The 20,391-nt window shown below is 55.5% G+C and overlaps 2 protein-coding genes across 2 annotated transcripts; both read left to right on the plus strand.

The window, feature by feature from the left end:
• Positions 1 to 808: 808 nt before the first annotated feature.
• On the plus strand, positions 809 to 11,129 carry LOC104686738. The gene is made up of 11 exons (XM_039566519.1): positions 809 to 991; positions 3,388 to 3,570; positions 4,142 to 4,387; positions 6,420 to 6,656; positions 6,989 to 7,279; positions 7,543 to 7,640; positions 7,900 to 8,092; positions 8,708 to 8,828; positions 9,215 to 9,261; positions 9,658 to 9,732; positions 9,873 to 11,129. Exons 1-11 carry the CDS (start codon positions 880 to 882, stop codon positions 9,947 to 9,949), a joined length of 1,680 nt encoding a protein of 559 aa, XP_039422453.1. The 5' UTR covers positions 809 to 879; the 3' UTR covers positions 9,950 to 11,129.
• A 1,844-nt stretch (positions 11,130 to 12,973) lies between these two features.
• Positions 12,974 to 20,347, plus strand: LOC120411507. Its single transcript, XM_039567160.1, is given in 12 exon segments — positions 12,974 to 13,187; positions 14,663 to 14,905; positions 15,640 to 15,930; positions 16,316 to 16,413; positions 17,726 to 17,918; positions 18,053 to 18,164; positions 18,290 to 18,405; positions 18,408 to 18,523; positions 18,759 to 18,798; positions 19,073 to 19,178; positions 19,258 to 19,304; positions 19,800 to 20,347. Coding segments are annotated over 11 exon segments (1,467 nt in total). The 5' UTR covers positions 12,974 to 13,078; the 3' UTR covers positions 19,301 to 19,304; positions 19,800 to 20,347.
• Positions 20,348 to 20,391: the final 44 nt, after the last annotated feature.

Consider the following 20,391-nt stretch of genomic DNA (forward strand, 5'->3'; position numbering starts at 1 on the left):
CATGCCCCAAATGGAGAGCACTTAGAGAATTCTCTCCCATACCCAAAGACCCTACCTGATCTCAACAGTAACAGGAACAAGACACCTCCATCCAGCTCCAGGAAGACCCTCTTAGCCCCATACTGTCCACACTGTCCAGACTGAGGGCTTCCCATTCTACAAGGCACTGACAAAGAGCAGCTCAGAGCAGGAAAGGTTTGGAGAAGAAAGGGAAAGGGAACACTTCCAGATTCAGGAGCTTGTCTGGCCTGGAAACTCTACTGGTGGGAGTCAACAGCAAGAATGTTGCAGCTGGATCAGTTCAAGGTAATAAGAAGAGAGAGTTTTGGAAGTATTTAAAAGATATGTAGATGTGGTTCTTAGGGACATGTTTTAGTGGTGGGCTTATTGTGCTGGCTTAGTGGTTGAACTTGATGATCTTAGAAGTGTTTTCCAACGTAAACAATTCCACGATTTTAAGGCAAAAGTGATGCATTATAAGAGCAGCCTAGGGTGACCTTAGTCACATTAATCAGGGGCGTGTTCCTCAACGTCCTCCACTGGACCTGGAAGGAGAGAGGACAGAGACAGATATGAGAAGGTTTTGGAGGTGTTTGTGGGAACAGGGCTATGGGAGCCTGAGGTAGCCAGGGAAGAGGCTGGACCAAGACACCTGGGAGACTGCACGGAGCCTGTAGCCACTGTCCATGGGAAGATGTGTGAGAATCAACACTGAGGCTAGTGGGATGCTCTCTTACCAAAGAGGAAGCTTCTTGCTCCACATGTGATTCCCCTGCGGGGCTGTCTCATTTCTGTGTGAGCTCCTCTCCTGCGTGGGGTTGCACAGACACCTTTCCTGAGCGGCTCACACTGAGTCCTGCCTGGGGACTTCATGCCAGCATGGCCCTGCCAGCGCTGGCTCAGACATTCCTCCTGGTCCTTGCTCCTCTGCTGCTTGCACGGGAACAGATGCACCACAGTCCTATGACTCCGTGGGTACATACTGAAGCAGGTAAGGGCAGACTGTGCCTCTCTCTTACAAAAATGGTTTTGCTGCCTCCGCTCTTTGCTACCTGGCCCTACCCTGCTCAGCCCATAGCTGAGGCTATGGGAAGGCTGAAGCTGGTGTCTGCATCAGCCTGGGACACTCAGGCATCCTTCAGGTTGTGGTGGGGCAAAGCTGTATCTGGGATGGAGGGCAGCAAGCCTTGGTGTGCTGGGAAACTTCCATGAGCATGGGAGTTGCAGCGTCCCTCTAAGAAGTGGGTAGTGTCACTGGGAGCAGGAGGTGGCTGGCTCTTGTTATGCAGCAGACAGATGAATCCGGGGTAATCAGAGCAGTGACAGCCTTTCTGGGCAGTCCAAGCAGCACCCCTGTCACAGGGGAAGGTGATAATGGTGCTCATCAAAGAGGTGGGGAGCTGTGAGCTCTGTTAGCTGGGATGCCTGCTCTCTCCCATAGTCCCTGGGGTTGAGGGAACTGTAGATTAGTGTGACTGCTCGTATCAAAAGGCTTGTTCTGTTCTTTCTTCATACCAGGAGGGTTAGGGGTAGCTCCTGGGTCTCTGCTGGGCTCTTCCTACAAAAATGTGGGCATTCCTATGGTGATTGTGTGCTGTGTTGAAGTCCCCATGGGGCAGAGCACGACTAGGGGACCTGAGCTGTGAGTCATTCCCTCTGTAGGGAAATGGGACCAGAAGTGGCTAGCCAAATCCTCAGATGGGTCATGAGTCATGCTGCCCATCACTGGTGGCTGAAGGGATGCTGCCCTTCCAGCAATGGGCAGCTCTCAGCTATCCTGGGCAGGATAGAGCCTCTTCTCCTCTCCTAGTCTGTACTCATGACTGGGACTGACCCAAAAGGATCCTGGATGTCACCCTTGGGCAGGGTGTGTGTTACTTCAGGGTGTTTAATGGCAGGAGGGGGGAAGGTGTGTGAGGGGGGTGCCTAACGAGGCTGGGAACAAGTCAAGGGTTTCATGTCTGTCAGATAGTTTGTTTGTCACAGTGAAGTGTGTGCTCTGAAGGCACTGGGAGAGACACAGCTGAGGGGGAAGAAGTTTCGTGTCTGCACCACGTGGTCTAAAAGGATGGGGCTGGTGACAACTGTCCTTTGGGGTGGAGAGCTGGGAAGAGGATTGAGATGATGGCATGGAAACCTGCTACCAGACAAGGGAAGTGGTGAGGGCTGGCTGGCAGGAAGTGGGCAGCTGCAGCTGAAGAGAGGTGTTTCATCCTCATTCAGGGAAGGCCACCTCCACGCCCAGTGCCTCCTCATGGACTTATTTTGCACTGAGTGAGCAAGTCTAGGTGACATGTCTGCCAGGCATGACAAGGCAGACTCATTTTGGGTGAAGTGCAGAGGCTAGGCTGAGCACATTGAGCAGGGTGTGAGCTTTGTGGCCACTGGTGTGAATGTAGGTGGTCTGAGGGGCAGGCTCAAGTTGAAACCTTCTTTCACCCAGTGTAGAAAAAGCTGATTAACACACAGAGTCAAAGTATTTGATTTATTTACAGTTCTGCACAGAAAGGTGTGCTAGGTCGCAAATCCACACAGCCAGCACACCAAGGCAGACAAAAGCAGGTATAGTTACACAGACACAATCTTTGGCTATTAGTATATCTTACTGAAGTCACTGCTTGCATGCGTTACTATGACTCATCCTTTCCCCTCTTCACTGTAAAAGCACAGTGTTCCAAGAAATTATGGTACATGCTAGGTGAATGGTGGTCTTTTTGAGAGAAGGAGGCGAATGAACGGAGAACGTGCGTTTTTTACTACTATTAAGAGCAAGGATTCATCACTAGGGTGATGAATAATGTAACAAAACTCGTCAAAACTGGGTGTTTGTTAGGTCACAGGTAAACATCCTGGATGAGAAGGGTGTTATCTTTTTTGTTTTTCCCCTTTCAGGGACTTAGACGATTCATTTTCTGTCGGCCTCATTCCTGTAGTTAATGCTTCCACTGCAGAATTGCTTTGTTCTTTCTCTTGTTACCTGCAACTTTGCTCCTGTTATTCACCACTGCTGCTGGCAGTCACTTCATGGGACCTAGCTGTGGAGTCTGGAATAGCAGCAGAGACTCCCTGGGTCTGGTGCACTCCCACAGCATCTGTGTTTGTGGAAAAGAGCAGCATCCCCCAGGCTGCTGGATCCCTCTGGCTGGGGTGTCTCTACAGCAGCAGGTGGGCAGCAGGGCCTGTGGATAACCCTGCTGCACTGCCCCTGAGGGTGTGAGGAGGGTAAAGCACCTGGGGGCTGGGGCTCATCCTGGGAGGTGCTGTCTCTGCCACCCCTCTGAAGAGAGGGAGAGAGACTGGCACCCCTCTGGATGGAACACCCTCGCCCTGAGGACGCTGCCGGAGCCCAATGACCCTCAGGCTCTCCCTCCTGGCCTTTGCACACAGGAAGATGTCCAGCTCCCTCTGACTGGGACCCCAAACTGCAGTTTAAACCGAGGAGGAGCAGCTATGCCTTGAATGAAGTGGTGCAGCTCAGCTGTGTAGGGGAATCTGTGCCATCCGTCCCACAGATCCAATGCATTTCCAGAGGGACCCGGATTCTGTGGAATGACACTGCCACCTGCAAAGGTAAGCACAGGCCTGCACCACCCTGGCCCAGGGTCGTGAGCTGGTGACAGACCCTCCGTGACCTGGTCATGCACGTGACAATGCAGGAATGGCAGGCCTGGATGCCTTGGCTTTCCCCCATGTCCTGGCAGTGATGATGCTCTTTTTGTCTCAGCACCTTGCTGTCGGCACCTGCCAGGGTCTGTGCTCCTGGGGAGAGGAGTCCTTCCCAGACAGCATCTCCTGCCTCAGCTTTGAGTAGGAATAGCTGCAGGGGTTCTGCTTGTTTGCCTGGAAAGCTTCTCTAGGGTTTGGGTTGTCTCTGGTGTGGGAGGTTGTTACTGCTGCATGGCTTACCTGTGCATGAGGGAGACAAGAAAATGGGGGCTCAAACACCCCATGGAGGGGGTGGAATCCACGGGAGGCTTGTGAGTCCTGGAGATGGAGTGACGAGGAGCCCTGTGCCCTTGGACAGTGCCTGGGCATATGACACTCATATCTGTTGGGGTGAACAGGTCTCATGAGAGACCTGTCCCAACCCTCCTCTCATAACCTCCCAGAAGTTCTCCTCACCCAGTTTTGCCTCTGACAGAAACATGCCAAAGGCCTGCTTGGTGGGACCCCAGACTCCAGCTGGCACCAGCCCGTGACCGCTACACAGAGAATGAAGAAGTGACTCTGAGCTGCAACAATGGTTTCCAGCCATCTTTCACCCATGTCAAATGTGCAAACAGGGTTCAGCTATTGAATTATTCTGGATCTCTAAAGGGAGATTTGTGGCTGGGGAGAAAGAGCAGTGACGTGTGGATTCAGCTTCAGGGGAACATAGTGTGCCTTGGTAAGCAGGTGTCAGGAAGTGCTTCCTACTGAGCTCTGTGGTCAAATTCTGCCCCGTTCATCCATCTCTGAGCTTCCATCATCACTGTGGCCAGGGATGCAATTCTCATGTCATGTCAGGGCCACTCGGATCTCAGCACCACTTGGGTCTCAGCGCTTTTGACACCTGAGACCATTCCCCTACTGAATTCTGGCACAACCTTGTCCACCACCAGCCTGGACAGGCCCCAGCCCCAGCTGACACTCACCCACAAGGAAAGCCCCATCCCAACCAGCCTTGCCAAGGAGTCCCATCTAGCAGATGGATGTGTCACCTTCCCTCTCCCTTCAGGGGCTAGAGGGACTGCTTGGGATTGCTGACACCCTGCCACATACCCTGCTCCTCCTTGAAACCTCCCAGCCCAACTAACCTCCACTTTCACCTCTGCCAGAAACATGCCAAAAACCCCACTGGAGCCAAAGACTCCAGCTGGCATCAGACCAGGAGAGTTATGAGAAGAATATAGAAGTGATGCTGAGCTGTCCCAGGGGTTTCCAGCCACCCTTCAGCCACATCAAACATACAGGAAACGTTCTGTCTGTTATCAATGGAAAACCTGTATACAGAGAAGCTTGGAATGAAAGGGACAGCAGAGGCAGTTGGATCAGATATTCAGACCAAGTTCAGGGCACAGTGCCTTGGCAAGGAAGCCTCAGGAGCTTTCCTAACTGCCCTGTTCTACCCTTCCTTAGCAGGGAAGGCAGGCTGTGGGGACACAGGAGGTTTCTGGCTCTGTGCTGCCTGGGAAAATTGCAAATGCTGCTGAAGGCAGTGTCGAGGCAGCTCCTGAGTCTGCCCGGTGCCTGCCCTGGGCTTCCAGGGGTGCCCTGGTGGGGAGAGGGCTGATGCCAGCTTTAGTCCCTGAGGGTCCTGACAGGAGGAAGTTTTGGTACAAAGGTCCCTACCTTGATACCAAAGTAGCCATTTTGGCAGTAACCAATGCTGCCCATGGCACAGGAGGTCAGGGTCCATGCAGGGCTCCAGGCTGCATTCACAGAGAGCTGGGAGGTGTGTGGGAGACACAGGTCTCCCTAAGGGCTTCTGGCAAGAACATGTGCAGAGAAGTCAGGGCTACAGTGTTGTAGGTCTGACAGGTGTTTATGACACAGGTGACAAGAAGCCTTGTGTCAGGGTCCAGGGGATCGCAGAACTCTGCTCCCTGTGTCACAAAATCATAGAATTGTTTAGGTTAGAAAACACCTCTAAGATCATCAAGTCCAACCATCAACCAACTCTACCATGTCATCTCTAAGTGCCACATCTACGTGTCTTTTTAATACCTCCAGGGATGGTGACTCCACCACTTCCCTGGCAGCCTGTTCCAGTGCTTGGGAATCCTTTCACTAAAGGATTTTTTTCTAATATCCAATCTAAACCACCCTGACACAACCTGAGATGGTTTCCTCTTCTCCTATCACTTGTTACCTGGGAGAAGAGACCAACCCTCACTTCCAGCAATAGGATCTGCCTGAGCCGCCTTTTCTCCGGCTCCCTCAGCTGTTCCTTATCAGACTTGTGCTCCAGATCCTTCACCCTCAGCCCACACAAGAAGGGTAAAGGCCTGGCCCCTCCTCATGTGCCAGTCTCCCCTCCCTGTCCCTGCTGCATGCTGTCACTGTGGAGCCAGCTTTGGGGCTCAGGCTTTATGCCTTCTCAGGAGGAGTCAGGGTGTTGTTGTCCTGCCTGAGGGACAAACAGGGCACCAGAGTCTCTGGGCAGGCTTTGTGCACAGTACAAACCCTTCATGGGTTCCCCTCAGTCCCTGACTCCAGCTCCTTCTGGCCTTTCCCAGGAGGTCTGAGGGAAGAAGTTTAGAGTCCATATCCTCATCCTCTTGCCAAGAATTGATGTGGAAGGGCTGCTCTGTGCAGTGTCCTGGAGCTCCGTCCCTTGCCCTGGTGGGCCAGGGAAGGGGATGCCCTGCTCCATCCCCTGGCATGACCTGTGGAGCCATGCTCTGCCCAGCTAACACCTTCCCATCTTGTTGGTGCAGAGAAATGCCGGAAGCCCCAGTGGGACCCCAAGTTTATCTTTGACCAAGAACAGGGGACCTTCAACCCAAATGAAGTGGTGAAGATGAGGTGCCCTGAGGGGCACTGGCCTCCACCCATGGAGATCAAATGCGTGATGTTGAAGCCAAAGGAACGTTCCATGATTCCTCGTAGTGGCTGGATAGTGAGGAATGGCACAGACAACTGGCACAGTATGGAGGAGAACTTGACCTGTGTGGGTAAGTTAGCAAGCCAGACACCCTCCCAGTGCTCTCAGTGTGTGCTCCCCAGGCTTGGAGAGCAGTTCTGCATGTGTGCCACAGCATCAGTGCCCTGTGCTTGGGGTGGTCAGGGCATGGCAGAGAAATCCAGAGAAAATTCTGGATGCATCCGAGGTTTGTGTCTGTGCTGTTGGCAACTCTGGCATGTGTAGTCTGGGAGAAGGCAGAACGTCCTTGTCTGCTCTGTGCTGGGGACAGGCTAGTGAGGGAATGGTGAGGTTGATGGAGTTTGGTGTCAAGGCTTGGAGGGGAAGGGAGGGAGTGATCCTCTCGGAATGCTCCCTTCACAGATGTCCTCCAGGTTGTCCCTGAGACCCTGAAGATTTCCAGCACCAGCATCAAACTGAACTGGACTTGCATGCTCCCTGACATGTGCCAGCATATTCGGGCCAGGTGCCGGCTGGAGCAGCGCTCCTCCTCAAACTGTGAGGGTGAGGAGGTGAAGGGAGAGGAGATGTTACAAGGCCAGGAGGGAACTTTCACCTGCTCCCCTCTGCAGCCCTTCACTGTCTACAGTGTCACAATCTCCCTGCTGCCTAGCACAATCCTGTACACACGGCTCCTCAGGACAAAGGAAATGGGTATGTTTACATGAAATGTCAAGATGCTCTTCACCCTGAAGCTCAGCCAGGGCATCTGCTCCCTTCTGTGAGGTTCCTGGGATCAGAGCTGCTTGCTGCCTGTTGGGATCTGGGGCAGGGGCTGTGCAGGGCCCTGCAGCAGGGCATGTCCCCTCTTCACTTTCACCCTCCTCACCACACTGTTGCTGCTGTGGGGGACAGCAGCCTTTGTGGGGGACAAATACTTGCTATCCTTGCATGATCCTGTTCTCCTGTGCTTCCAGTGCCAGACAAACCAGAGGAGCTGCGGCTGGATCCCAGCACAGGGTCCCTCAGATGGAAGGCGCTGCCCTCCTGCAAAGGGGAGATCATTGGATACCAGGTACCAGGGGTCCATGGAGTGCCCATGGTCCCCCTCACCTTTCCAGGTATCTCCTTGCCTGGAGCTCTGTGCAGGCACCCTGAGAGAGGTGTGAGCCCTCCTTGGCTGGGGCCCACAGGCTGTACACTGCTGGTGTTCCTGGTAGGGCCTGGTCCCCTTGTGTGCCCAGCCAGCAGCCACAGCCCCTCTTCACAGAGCTGCCCAGTGCAGAAGCAGGATGTTGGTGCTACTGTCTAGCAGCTCCTTGTCCTTCCTCCAGCTGAACATCACCACCATGAGAGCAGAGGACGGCAGCTTCCTCGAATTCAGTCAGGTGTTGGTGAACCAGTCTGTCTCTGAGTACGTGCCACCTCGTCAGACAGCTGGCAGCAAATACGTGGTGACAGTGCAGGGCCTCACAGCGGCTGGGGCTGGGGCTGCATCACAGCTGGAATTCCAAACCTATGTCCTGGGTAATGGTTGTTCTGCCCTGGGTCTGGTTGGGGTGGCTTCTTGGGGGTGAGTGCTGAGCCTGGAGCAGCTTCCTGTGTGTGCAACCACCCTGTCCCAGCTCAAACAGGGGCAGAAGTGTGGGCACCTGGCTCAACAATGGGGATGGGGCTGGGTGAGTCCTGCCTCGAGGGCTTGCATTGCCAGGTCCCCAGAGGAGCTGTGCTGCTTCAGCCACTGTGTGTGCCTTTGATAGCAGACCTGCCCCCTCTACTCTTCCACTGAAGAAGGTGACACCCATCCCTGCATTTGAGTGGATTTGGCTCAAGGTCAGAGAGCCCTAGGGCTGCTGAGCCTGGGTCTGTGTCCTCCTGCTGTGTGCAGGATGGCTGAGCAGGCTGCCAGACCCTCCAGCTGGGAACATGGGACAAGGCCCTTTGCTCCAGAGCCTCCCTCTGCCCTACCCAAGCAGATGTGCAGGCAGGGGAAGATGCTGTCTCACTAGCTGTCCCTGCAGCAGCCAGGGCAGCAGGGCCTGGACGCGCACAGCTACACACATGGAGACACCCAGCACCAAGGCTGGGGCCACTGCTGGGGCATGGCCTAGGCTGTGGAACCCACTCCTCTCTGTGTTTTAGTTTCAGGGCAGCCTCTGGGCCCTTGGCCTGGCTCAGCAGTCACAGTAGTGGTGGTGGTGGTGGTGGTGGTGGTGGTGTTGATCCCCTTGTCTGCAGGGATCCTCTGGTTCATGCTGTCCAGGTGAGTGGCAGGAGATCTGAAGTCTCAGCTTTGCCTCAGGCTGTGCTGTGCTGTGGGGTGAGTGGGGATGGAGAGGGCTCCCCAGCTGCTCCCACCCTTCTCTGGGTGCAGAGGATGCAGCTGGCTGGTCCTACCACAATTTGGTTCTAGGGCTCCTGGCTGGGGCTCTAAGCCCTGGGGCTCAGGGCTGGGACAGGGGCCCTGTGTGCTAAGAGACCCTCTCCCCTTGTTGCTGTTGCAGCCACCGCTGATGTCCCCGGAGGTGTGGGTGGGCAATGGCTGCCAGGGCAGAGGGAGGGTGTGCAGAAACCTCCGTGCCACTGCTGCTGGGTTCAGCAGGGTCTGGCCCACTCTCACTCACTCAGGACTGCCCTTTGCCTTCCCAGAAAAAAGAAGGCCTTGCCCAGCAAAGTCGAGGAGGATCATTACACAGGTAGGGTTCCCAGCACAGAGGGGACTGCAGGGCTGGAGCTGGGAGGGGAGCAAGTGTATTTCAGGAGGGCCCGTTGCCATTCTGAGGTGCCTGCAGGCAGCCCAGCTGGCTTTGGCTGATCTGTCAGAGCAGTGTGTCCCACATCTATTCTCAGCTGAGACCCTGCTCAGTGGCCTCTTCCAGCAGCTCCTGGCTGGGGTCTCTCCGAGGTGCCAGTGAGGGTTGGGAACTGCTCTTCCTTCTCACCCTCTCTGGGGTAGGCAGCAGCTCTTCCCAGCCCTGCTGTCCTGATGGTGTGCATCCCAGGATGATCTGCATCCTGCCCGAGGCTGCCCTGCTCCTTCTCCCACAGTCCTGGAGTCCCTCAGGCTGTTTCTGTCCTCTTGTCTCCCCCAGAGCTCCAGCCCTATGAGAATGCACGTGAGGATAATTACTGTGTGATGAAGACTTTTCTGGCAGAGAAAGATGCAGGTAGGAAATGGGTTGTCCTGCCTGTGACCCCACAGGTCACAGAGAGAGTGGGAACAGGCAGCTGTGATGGTGTGTCTGAGCTCCTCGTGCTGCCAAGGGCATGCAGCAGCCTCTGCCCCGGGTTCTTTTGATCTCCTCAGGTAAATATGGCCAGGCTGGAGAGGCATTTCCCAAGCCCCTGCCTGTTCTAGTGTTCTCAGGAGAGTCAGAGCAGTGAGGAAGAAGAGCAGCTGGAAGGGACATCTGAGGCTCAGTGGTGATGGCACTTCCCTTCTTGAGGCTTGGCCCTCCACCACTGGAAGCAGGACAATCTTGTGGTTCTCGTGGGTTATTGCTTCCCCTCAAACTTTCTCCTTCATCAAGCTCCAGAATCCTCTGTCACAGCACAGGAGCAGCTCAAGTAATGGGATGACCTTCTTGTGGCAGCAAGGATGTATTCTGGTAGTTGTCCAGTGCTCTGGCATAGCCATCTCACCAGCATCTTGGTGCCTGCAAATGTCCCCTGAGACTGAAGGAGCTCACAACTCCTCTTTCCACCCTGTGTCCTGTATCCTCCTAGACCCTGTCCTCTGCTTGAGGTTGGCCCAGCTGTGCTGCCCTGGCCATTATGCTGCTGTGTCTGAACAACCAATAAATTGTTCTGGTTTGCAGGGGCTGCCTGGCCCACAACAGTTCCCACCTCATCATGGGTCCTCCTTGCTTTGTGCGTGAAAGACTTGACCCCATGAATCTTCATGGAGGGGCTTGGAGTAGGCTTTTCCAGCTCCTGGCAGCTCCAAGGAAGCACACCTAAGGTGCTGCATGCTCCTGATGCAATGCTTTGAGTGGCTGCTTTCCCTCCTCCCCATCCTATAGGTAACACCATCTCCACTATGCATAGCTGGGCCTCTGTGTTGGTCTGTGTCCCCCTCTGTGGGTGGTGGTGCTCATCTCCCGTTTTGTGATGTGAAGTTGGCACTGGACCTCTTGGGACATCTGTGTCCTGCAGCCTTTGGGATCTGCTGGCCCTTGGCTGCTGCTGCTGCTGTCCCAGCATCACTTCCAACAGCCGCTGTCTCCCTCCCTGTGGGATACCAGTGCCCAGTCTGGATGCTGAGGCACAGTACCAAGGCTGTCCTTGGTGAGGAGTGGGCTGCTGGGCAAGGGGGCAATCAACCTCTCTTTCCTCTGTGTGTTGCCTGCAATGTTTCCATCTCCTTCTCCTGCCCTTGGGTGCTCAGGTTCTCCTGAGTTCCCTGGACTCAGGTATGACAAGCTGGTTCTGGTTGTGCTTTTTACAGCTGTCCTGGGTTGGAATGTATTCTTTTACTGTCCTCATGAGCTGTTGGAACCAGATGGGGCAGTGTTTCCTTTCCTTCTCTCTCTGGACTATCTTTTTGTTAATGAGCCCATCAATGCCTTGCCTCATGACTCATCATCCCATTGTGAGATGCTCCACACAGAAGGAGGAACCAAGCATTCCATCCTGGATATAATCTGAGATTCCAAACACCACAGACACCCTTTCCACTGGATTCCCAGAGGACAGGAGCTACACAGCCACCACTGGACCTTCTGAGGAAGAGCAGACCCTTCTACAGGATCACTGCTTCAACAGAACCACATCTACCACTTCAGGAGGACTGCAGCCACCATCTTATTGGACTGCTACCGCCACCCTGACTAACAGGGTGTCAGGTTGTATCCTGACTGTCAGTTTGAGCCAGTGTTTTCTGCCTTTTTTTTGATTTCCCTATTAAATTGTTATTCTGACTTGGTGCCTCCCACTGGTTTGTTTTCAAACTAGTACAACAGCCCTGAACACAGAGCTGTCATGGTTTTTTGCTTCAGTGTTCTCTCTCTCCCCTGTCAAACCTGCCAATACCCAGTGTAGCCTGGAGGCTGAGGGGCAGCCTGAAGGCTCTCCTTGTTGAGGAGCATGCTGCCAGAAGATAGAGCAATTGACCTCTCCCTTCTCCAGCTTTTTTTTTAGCCTGGCATGACTTGCATGTGCTGGTGAAGACATGCTTTGACAGTTTTCGTATGAGCTGTCTGCCCATTTCCTCAGTACCTGCAACTGGCCCCTGGGACCAAAATATCTCCTTCCTGAGGACTGTTGCTGGTATGATGTGTGTGCCTGATGGAGCTGCTTTTTGTGGGTACTGGGCAGAGAGGGGAAGAGGAACTGAACCCTGTGTGGCTGCTGCTGGTTGAGAAAGAGGAATGAGCAGGCTTGGGATAGGGGAGAAGAGTTGCCACCTCCACGATTGCCCTGCTTCCCACGCCATATCCCCATAGCCAGTCATACCCTGGGCTGTCAGCCTCATGACTCCACCAGCTCTGTCCAGACAGCCAGTAAAGGCTTGTGGTTTGGAGGGGGCTACCTGCTGTCCCCCAGCTCCTGCCTCGTCACCTCATTGCCCTTGTGAGGTGCTGTTCCCTGTGGGTGCTGAGCTAACTGCACCTCGTTGAGGGGAGCCATGAGCAGACCACCCTTCACCCTGGGCAGGAGTGTGTCCTGTGCGTGTGCCACAGGCAGAGCTGACGGACAAGTATGGTCTCTGTTCCTCTGTAGCCCCCCCATGTCTGATCACCCAGCCTTCTGGAATCCGAGACATCCAAAGTAGATGGGAGGTTCTGGAGGAAGAGAAAAGCAGTGGCTGCTGATGAGCAAGGGGCATGGTTTAGTACTGTGAGTGTTTTCTCAAGCACACAGCTGGCACTGTAGGGCAGCGTGGTCTGCACACTTGGGGACAGATGAGAGTGCTGCGAGGCTGAGAGGGAGCAGGAGGAGGAGGCGGCAGCTGAGGATAGAGAAGCGGGGAAGGATGAGAGAGGCTGTGGGTTGAGTGTTTCTTTCAGAAGGACTGCAGACTGTTTCAGGCACTGAAGTACTCCTTGCAGTTCATGCCCCCATTCCTATCTGTGCTTCTGACCAGCTCTTTATGTGCTTTCTCAAAGGTCCTCCATCTCCTGTGATCATTGAGGGGAAGTGACTCATCACCACTCTAAAACCCACGCAGTGTCAGGAAGCACTTGGATATTACCTCAGAAACAGGAGTAATTCTTCTTGAATGCCCTGGTAACTAGGAGGGTTTTGGGAGGAAACTCTGGGATCTTGGTGACAAGGTTCCTTCTGTTGAGTCCCAGAGCCTGGATGCTCCTGGGGCAAAAAGATATCAAAAGGCAGAAGTGCTGACAGTGATGGGAGGCTCCCTGGCCAAAGAGGAAGCCTCCTGTATCTCATGAGGAGATGCATCTGTTTCCTTCCTGTGGTTGCAAGCCTTGCAGTCAGATACAGATGCCTGGGCTCAGAGGCAGCAAGTGGGGCTGAGATTTCAGTCCTGCCTGGGGACTTCATGCTAGAATGGCCCTGCAGTCGCTGGCTTTGAGGTTTCTCCTGGCCCTTGCATCTCTGCTGTCAGCACATGGCCAGGAAGAACTTTTCAACATCCAGGTAGTGCCTCAGGGAACAGGTAAGAAGTGGTTCTTCCTCTTGGAAGACTTTGCTGCCTTTCCTCCTATAAGCTGAATATTCATCTTCACTGCCTGCAGCCCTGGGCTGGAGCCCAGATGGACTCCTGAGGGCTGTGTCAGCTGGGGCACCCACTGCCTCGGCCCCAGGGACAGGAGCTACAATGCAGTGTACACTGGGGCTCTGTGGGACAGACAGGACTGGGCTGCATGTGCGGTGATGGGTCACACTCTTCAGAAAACCAGTTTGCCCATCATTCCCTGGAGACAATGGGCATGAGTTGGGCATCAGTTCACACACTGTGAATCAGGGGAAGGGTCTTCAGGGAGAAGAGGTGTCACTTTCTGTACACATCCTATCCCCAGGTGTGCCTGAGGGACATTGTGCCTGCTGAGAGCAGTGCAAGAGGGAATTTGCTGCTGCTTTGCCAGGCAGATGGGCTGGGGCAGGATCAGTGGCTGGGTACCTCAGCATGAGGTGGGTCATGGTGGTGTGCCAGGGGACAATGCTGCTGGTTGTGGTGCTCAGCTGGGCATCTCTGGTCCTCTGCCATCGGGGCTGTTTGAGAGCAAAGCCTGAGCACAAGTGGCTTGTCACCAGCATTTCCCTTTGTGGCTGTTCAGAGGTTGATCTGAACCTTGTGAGATCCCTTGCCTGCCCCTTTGGGAGAAGGAAGATTGTATTTTAAGCCCTTTCAGGCCTCACAAAGCTTCTTGCAGAAGCTTGAACAGGCAAGAGCTCCTTCCAGGAGCCAGTGTTCTTGTCTGGAACAATCACTGCCACAAAGCCTCCCCCTGCAGCACTGGACAAACTGCTGGGACCAGCTGTGTCTACTCAGCCTGGAGGATGGAGAATTTGGTGAGAAGGAAGGGTTGTGTCAGGAGAAGAGGGCAGGGGCATTGGTAAAGCAGGAGATGTGAATGGAGAAGGCACTGCTCACCTCCTGTCCCACTACCCAGCGGTGTGGGGCAGGAGGAGAGCGGCCAAGGGACTGAGTGAGTGAGAACAGGGAGCCCAGAAGTGTCACAGGGGCATGGCTGATCCCTGTGGGAGGGATGAGCCATGGCTGAAGGGACATGCATCCCAGCAGGAGTGGTGGTGCCACGGGCCAGCAAATGCCAGCTGAGCTGGGCTGGGTGACAGGCCTGAATGAGAGGTTGGAGGGCGTCTCCTGGTGCAGGGGTGATTGTCCTGGGAATCTCCCTGCTGTGGGCTGTGGAGAAGGGAATATGGTGCCCAGGACACAAGGGTGAATGGGGAAGGTTCACAGATGAGTGATCCTTCACAATTTCCATGCACAAAGAAAGCCCCTTCCCAACACCTCTTGCCTGCAGGTCACATCCCAGCAGATGGATGTGTCACCTTCCCTCCCCCTTCATTGGCTGGAGGAGTTGCTGGGGATTTGTCTCCCACCACCCACCCATACCCCATCTCATCACCTCCAGCCCAAATAACACCCACTTTCACCTCTGCCAGAAATGTGCCAAAGGCCCCTGTGGGACTCCAGACTCCAGCTGGCACCAGACCAGAAGAATTACAAGAACAATGAAGAAGTGATGCTGAGTTGTCCTGAAGGTTTCCAGCCATCCTTCACCCATGTCAAATGTTCAAGCGAAGTCCAGTCTCTCACTCGTGGGAAACCTGTGTACAGAGAAATCTGGAATGGAAGAGACTCCAAAGGTGCCTGGGCCCGCATTCGGTCCAGCGTAGAGTGCATCGGTAAGGAATGGATTGGGAGCCCTCTTGGCTGCCTTGCTCTGCCCTCCCTGAACAGGGAAAGCAGGCTGGGGGGCACAGGAGATTTGTGGCTCAGTGCTGCCTGGGGAAATGGCAAGTGCTGCTGAAGGCAGTGTCAAGTCCAGCCTGTGGATCACCACTGAGGTTGTCAGTGATAAGGGTCTCCCTGTGGGCTTCTGGCAAATTGATGTGCACAAAGGAGAAGAGCATGGGGGAGGGATGTGTGGTGGGGTTTGTGGCCAGCACACAGCATCACAGTTTGAGCAGGATCAGAGGGCTTTGCTGCCTGTGTCCTCTCAGACAGTGCAGCTGTGAGCACCACAGCTTGCTCCATGTGGGCTGGGCCCCCTCCAGGCTCTGTGGAATGGTGGGTGCAGGCTTGGCACCCTCTTCTCACAGCTTAGGGCATTCATGTTCCCTCCAAGGGAGAGCAGAGCTGTACCTGCTGGACTGTAGAGATTCTGGGACACACAGACACCTCAGTTTTGAATCGATGGGGAAAATTGCTTGAGCAGCAGTAGTTCCCCCACTCACCCACATTCATTCCTGTCCAACTCCTCCTGCTCCCCTTTGAGAGAGCTGCAGTGACCACCTTCAGTCTCTCCCTTTCCCTCCCACCGGGCTGTGTGATGAGCAAGATTGTCTGACTGCAGCATCCTTGCATGGCTGGGAGCGGAAGGGAAGAGAGTGACCTTCTGGCAATCTTTCCTTCACAGAAGTCCTCCAGGTTGTCCCCGGGACCTTTGAGATTTCCAGCACCAGCATCAAACTGAACTGGACCTGCAGGTTCCCTGATGCCTGCCAGGGCATGAGGGCCATGTGCCGGCTGGCAGCGCCTTCCTCTCCTCCCTGTGAGGCTGAGGAGGTGAATGGAGAGCAGATGTTACATGGCCAGGCAGGAACATTCACCTGCTCTCCTTTGCAGCCCTTCACTGAGTATAGTGTCACCATCAGCCTGCCCCCCAATGAAACCCTTTTCTCATGGTTGTTCATGACAGAGGAAACAGGTATGTGAACGGAATATCAGAGACGAAGAACAGTCCAGAGCTGTGTCACAGGTGGATAGATGTTCTCCTCACCTGTCAGCTCATGCAGAGCATCTCTGCTCCCTGCAGTGATGTGCCTGGGATCAGGGCTGCTCGAATCCTGGGCAGCTCTGGGGAAGGGGCTGTGAGAAGAGCCCTGAGCAGGGCACGTCCCATTCTCATTGTCCCATGCCACACCCCACTGTTGTGCTTCCCCCTGCTGCAGCACGTGCAGCCTTTGCAGGGAACAAACCCTTCCTGGGAGTCCCTTTGCAGCCTGTCCCATGGCCAGGAGCTGCCTGCACCCTCCTCTGGCCTCAGCCCCTGCTCATGGCCCTGTGTGTGACCCCACCGTCTGTGCTTCCAGTGCCGGACAAACCGGAGGAGCTGTGGCTGGATCCCAACAGGGGCTCTCTCAGGTGGAAGGCGCTGCCCTCCTGCAAAGGGGAGATCATCGGATACCAGGTACCAAGGGACCAGGGCAGACCTTCAGCTCCGGGCCTGGAGCTGTGTGCAGGCAGACTGGGAAGTGTGGGAACGGGACAGCTGGGATGAGCCACAGTTCCCAGCCTGTGAATATCTGGCTTTGATGAGCACAAACATTTTCTATTTCATTCTCAACATGTGTCATGCTGTGGAGGTGCCCAGAGAGTTGGTGAGTTCTTCAGGTCCTCTAGGCTTAATTCCTAGTTCTGCTCTGCTTTGGGCTTGGCAAACATCTGAAGATTGGTCTGCAAGACTTGGTGATGTGTCTTCTGGGGTGGCATCCCTGGGTTTCCTGTGTCTCTTGCATACTTGTTTCTGGTTCCTGCCACAGAAAAGCCTGTGGTTTGAGTAATTCTCTGAAAGTCCCTCTTGAAAGTCTCTCCTACAGAGAGCTGCACTGTTCTGTGGAGTTTTCCTCAATGCACGGCTAGAAGCATCTCCTCTGTCTCTGGATTTGGGACACGTTCCGCAGCACAGCTCTGCTCTCTAGCAGTAGGAGGGGTGTGTGTGCTGGTGAGATCGTTCTCAGAGTGCTCTAGGCCCTCTCTGACAGAGGACAGAGGTCTCCACGGTGTGACAGGGACGTTGCATGCTGTTTCTTAGCTCTTTCCTGTAGAAACTGTCAGACAAGCTCTTGACAACACTTTGTGAGCCTGTTCAGCTCACCTGCTCTCAGACACCAGTGTTGGTGAAAATAGTCCTTTCTGTCCACTTTCAGTTGTCTTCTCTTTTGCATAAGCCCAGAATATATTTCTGTAAAGGCATCAAGTGAGAATGGCCAGGGATCTCATGACATATTCAGATGATGCATGGGCAAATGGGGATCTTTCATCTGTATTACTTATGGAAACTTTAGTCCTTCTCCTTTTCTCTTAGAGAAAGCCTTCAGAGTCCAACCTTACACAAGAGAAAAGAGATTCCTCCTGCGGAGGATGTCACCACAGTGCCTCTCGTGTTGCAATGCATCTGGGATGACCTGTCCTCGGGCTCAGAACATGTATCTACAGCCCTTCAAACGAACAGCATCCCTCTTCCCTTCACAGGGGCTCAGCCCTGTGCTCACAGAGGCTGCTGCTCGCACATCCCGAGTGTTGGCTCCAAATCCTCCTCTCCTCTTCTCTGCTCTGAGGTCCCCGCGTGGGGCTGAGGCTCCTGCCCGTTCCTCTCCGGAGCCTTCCCCACCGGGCCAGGCACACGGAAGGGCAGGCTGGCAGGGCCGTTGCCAGCTGCAGGCACCTTCCCAGCGGGCAGCTGGGAGCTGCTGCATTCCAGCTGTGTCTCCTGTCCGCAGCTGAGCATCACGGCCAGGAACGCCGGGGACAGCGGCGTGCTGGAGATGGAGCGGCTGCGGCTCAATGGCTCCATCACCGAGCACCGGCTGCCGGAGCACAGCCCTGGCCGCAGCTACGCGGTGACGATCCGGGGACTGACGGCTGCTGGAGCCGGGGCTGCGCTGGCGAGGGAGTTTCCCACCGGCAGCTCGGGTAAGCTTTGCTGTGTCGCTGTCCCAGGAGCCTGGGCACGGAGGAGCTGCGCTCGGCAGAGCTGCGTTGCCCGAGGCTGGCCCTGCTCCTCGCACAGCCCTGCCCGTGCTCATTCGGCGGGTGTTCCCCTCCAGACACCCCGCACCCCCAGGGCATCAGCTGCCGCAGCGTCCGCGACATCGCCCCATCCCAAGGGACGGCCGTGCTCCCCCTGCGCCCCATCGCCCGTCCCTCTGAGGCAGCCAGGTGAGCGCAGCTCCCGCAGCTCTGCAGCCCCGGCATGGCTCTCCCCACGCCAGCGCTGGCCTGCAGACGCCTCCTTTCCACTGTCCCCGCTGTCCCCCCCGTCCCACCGACTTTGGGCCCTGCAGGGAGCACCAGCTGATCGTGGCCACGACGCACGACGGCTCGGTGACGGAGAGCATCTGCGCGGGGCAGCCACAGCTCTTCAATGGCAGCGTCTACCTGGCCGCTCTTCTCAACCTCACCGCCCCACGGACTTCGTGCTGGGCGACGGCAGCCGCGGGCAGGGCCACCACAACGCTGCCCTCCGCCCGGGCTGCGACTACACGGCCCTCCTGCGCCTCGTCCGCCTCTCGCCGCAGGTACCCATCGCGGGGCTTCCTGCTCCCTGGGGATGCTGCCGGCCGGGGCTGGGCCCCTCGCTGCATCTGGGCTGGCTGTGAGGGCACACTCCTCTCCCGTGCCTGGGCAGGATGGTGTCCCTGGGCTCCTGGGCCACAGCCGGCTCACTCGGTGGCCCTGGGTGGGGACCTGTGCTGCCAGGTAGGCTAGTGCTGCACGAGTGGGCTGAGCTCTCCCTCCTGTCTCCTCCAACAGGCAGAGAAGTTCACCTGTGTCTGCTACAGCTTCTCTGTTGGTAAGTGTCTCCTTGCTCGTGGTGCCCAAGCCTCTCTCCTGCGTGTTCCCTTTTGCCAGCCTGGCAGCTTCCCTGGAAATGAGCTGGCACAGGGCAGGAGCTTCTGGGTCTCACGTGGAACAGAGCAAGATTCCCACACATGGGGTGATCCTCCCTCCCAGAAGAAGCCTCAGCCAGGACACAGGCCTACACACTTGCACATACCCTTTGCCATTCTTGGGGCCATTGCGAGCAGGAGGCCAGGCTGTGGCACTCACCCCTGGCTCTGTGTTAGTTGCAGAGCAGACTGCAGGCTCGTGGCATGGGATTGCGATTGGACTGGTTGTGCTTTTGGCAGTCCTCCTCGTGGCTGCAGTTATCCTGTGGCTTGTGATCTCCAGGTGAGTAGGAATCGGACAGGTTCAGCAGGGACATGCACAATGCCAGTCTCTTACCCAGAACTCCCCTTTGCCTTTCCAGGAAAAGGAAGTATTTGCCCAACAAAACTAAGGAGGGTAACTAAAAAGGTAGGAAAACGCAATTCTGCAGACAACCATCACGGAGGGGACTATAGGGCTGTGGGACAGCTGGGATGAGGCAGCAATCTCCTAGGAGGACCTGAGCCCCAGGAGAAGCAGCAGCTCATACACTGCACTGACACATCTCCCCATTTGCCTTGGCTGGGGATGGTCAGGATGGCTCTGCCCACTGAGCCCCACATGGCAGCAGAGTCTGGTTCCAGGCAGTGCTCCCAGCCTGGAGCAGGGGCAGGGGTGAGCAAAGACAGGCATCCCAAAGGCTCAGGTCTTTGAGGGACCCGTGTGTGCGCCATCCCTACCAGGGATCTGCAGGGACGGGTCTCAGGAGGGTCAGGCTGAGATGCTGCTGCTCTCGTCTCGGCACTGACAAGCACCTCTGGGGTCCTGTGGCTGGGCACAGCTGAGATGAAAGTGTTGGGCTGTGGCAGGCACTGCCCTGGGCTCCAGCCTGTCTCTGACACTGGGTGCCCTTTTTCGCCATAGGTAAAGGGGGCTAGGCTGGAGGTCAGTCACTTCAGCCCCAGCCAGGACCGTGGGGACATCCAGAGCAGTGAGGAAATGGAGAAAATGGGAAGGATAACCCAGCCCAGTGCTGATGGCTGCCATGTCCCCTGGCTCTTCTGTGACTACCAGCATGGGGGTCCCATGCAATTTATCCAATTCAGCAAGGCAAGAGGAAAACAGGAGGTCAAGAAGGGTTGAATATTTTCAATCCTCAGCCCCTTCACCTCCCAGCTTTTGCTTACTGCTTTTGTAAGGCGTTTGAATTTGGCCTTCTGTAGTCCTTTTTTTCAAGCTTTGCTTCTATTTTTGCTTTCCTGGAAGCAGGACTTGTATGCCAGATTTCCCAATCCCAGACCCACACAGGCTCAGGATGATGGCATTCTCCTGCTGTGCTCTGGGTTTCCAACCCTTCTGCCCTCTCTGCTGATATTCAGCCAAGGCCTGGCTGGACTGCTTTGTGACTCTGCCTGTTTTGTCTGCACAACAAATAAAGGCTTATGGTTTGGAGGGGCTGCCTGTCCCACTCAGCTGCTGCCTGGTCCCCTCATTGACCCTGTGGGGTCACGTTGCC

This window comes from Corvus cornix, chromosome Z (assembly GCF_000738735.6).
Source record: "Corvus cornix cornix isolate S_Up_H32 chromosome Z, ASM73873v5, whole genome shotgun sequence".
Classification (NCBI taxonomy): Eukaryota; Metazoa; Chordata; class Aves; order Passeriformes; family Corvidae; genus Corvus; species Corvus cornix.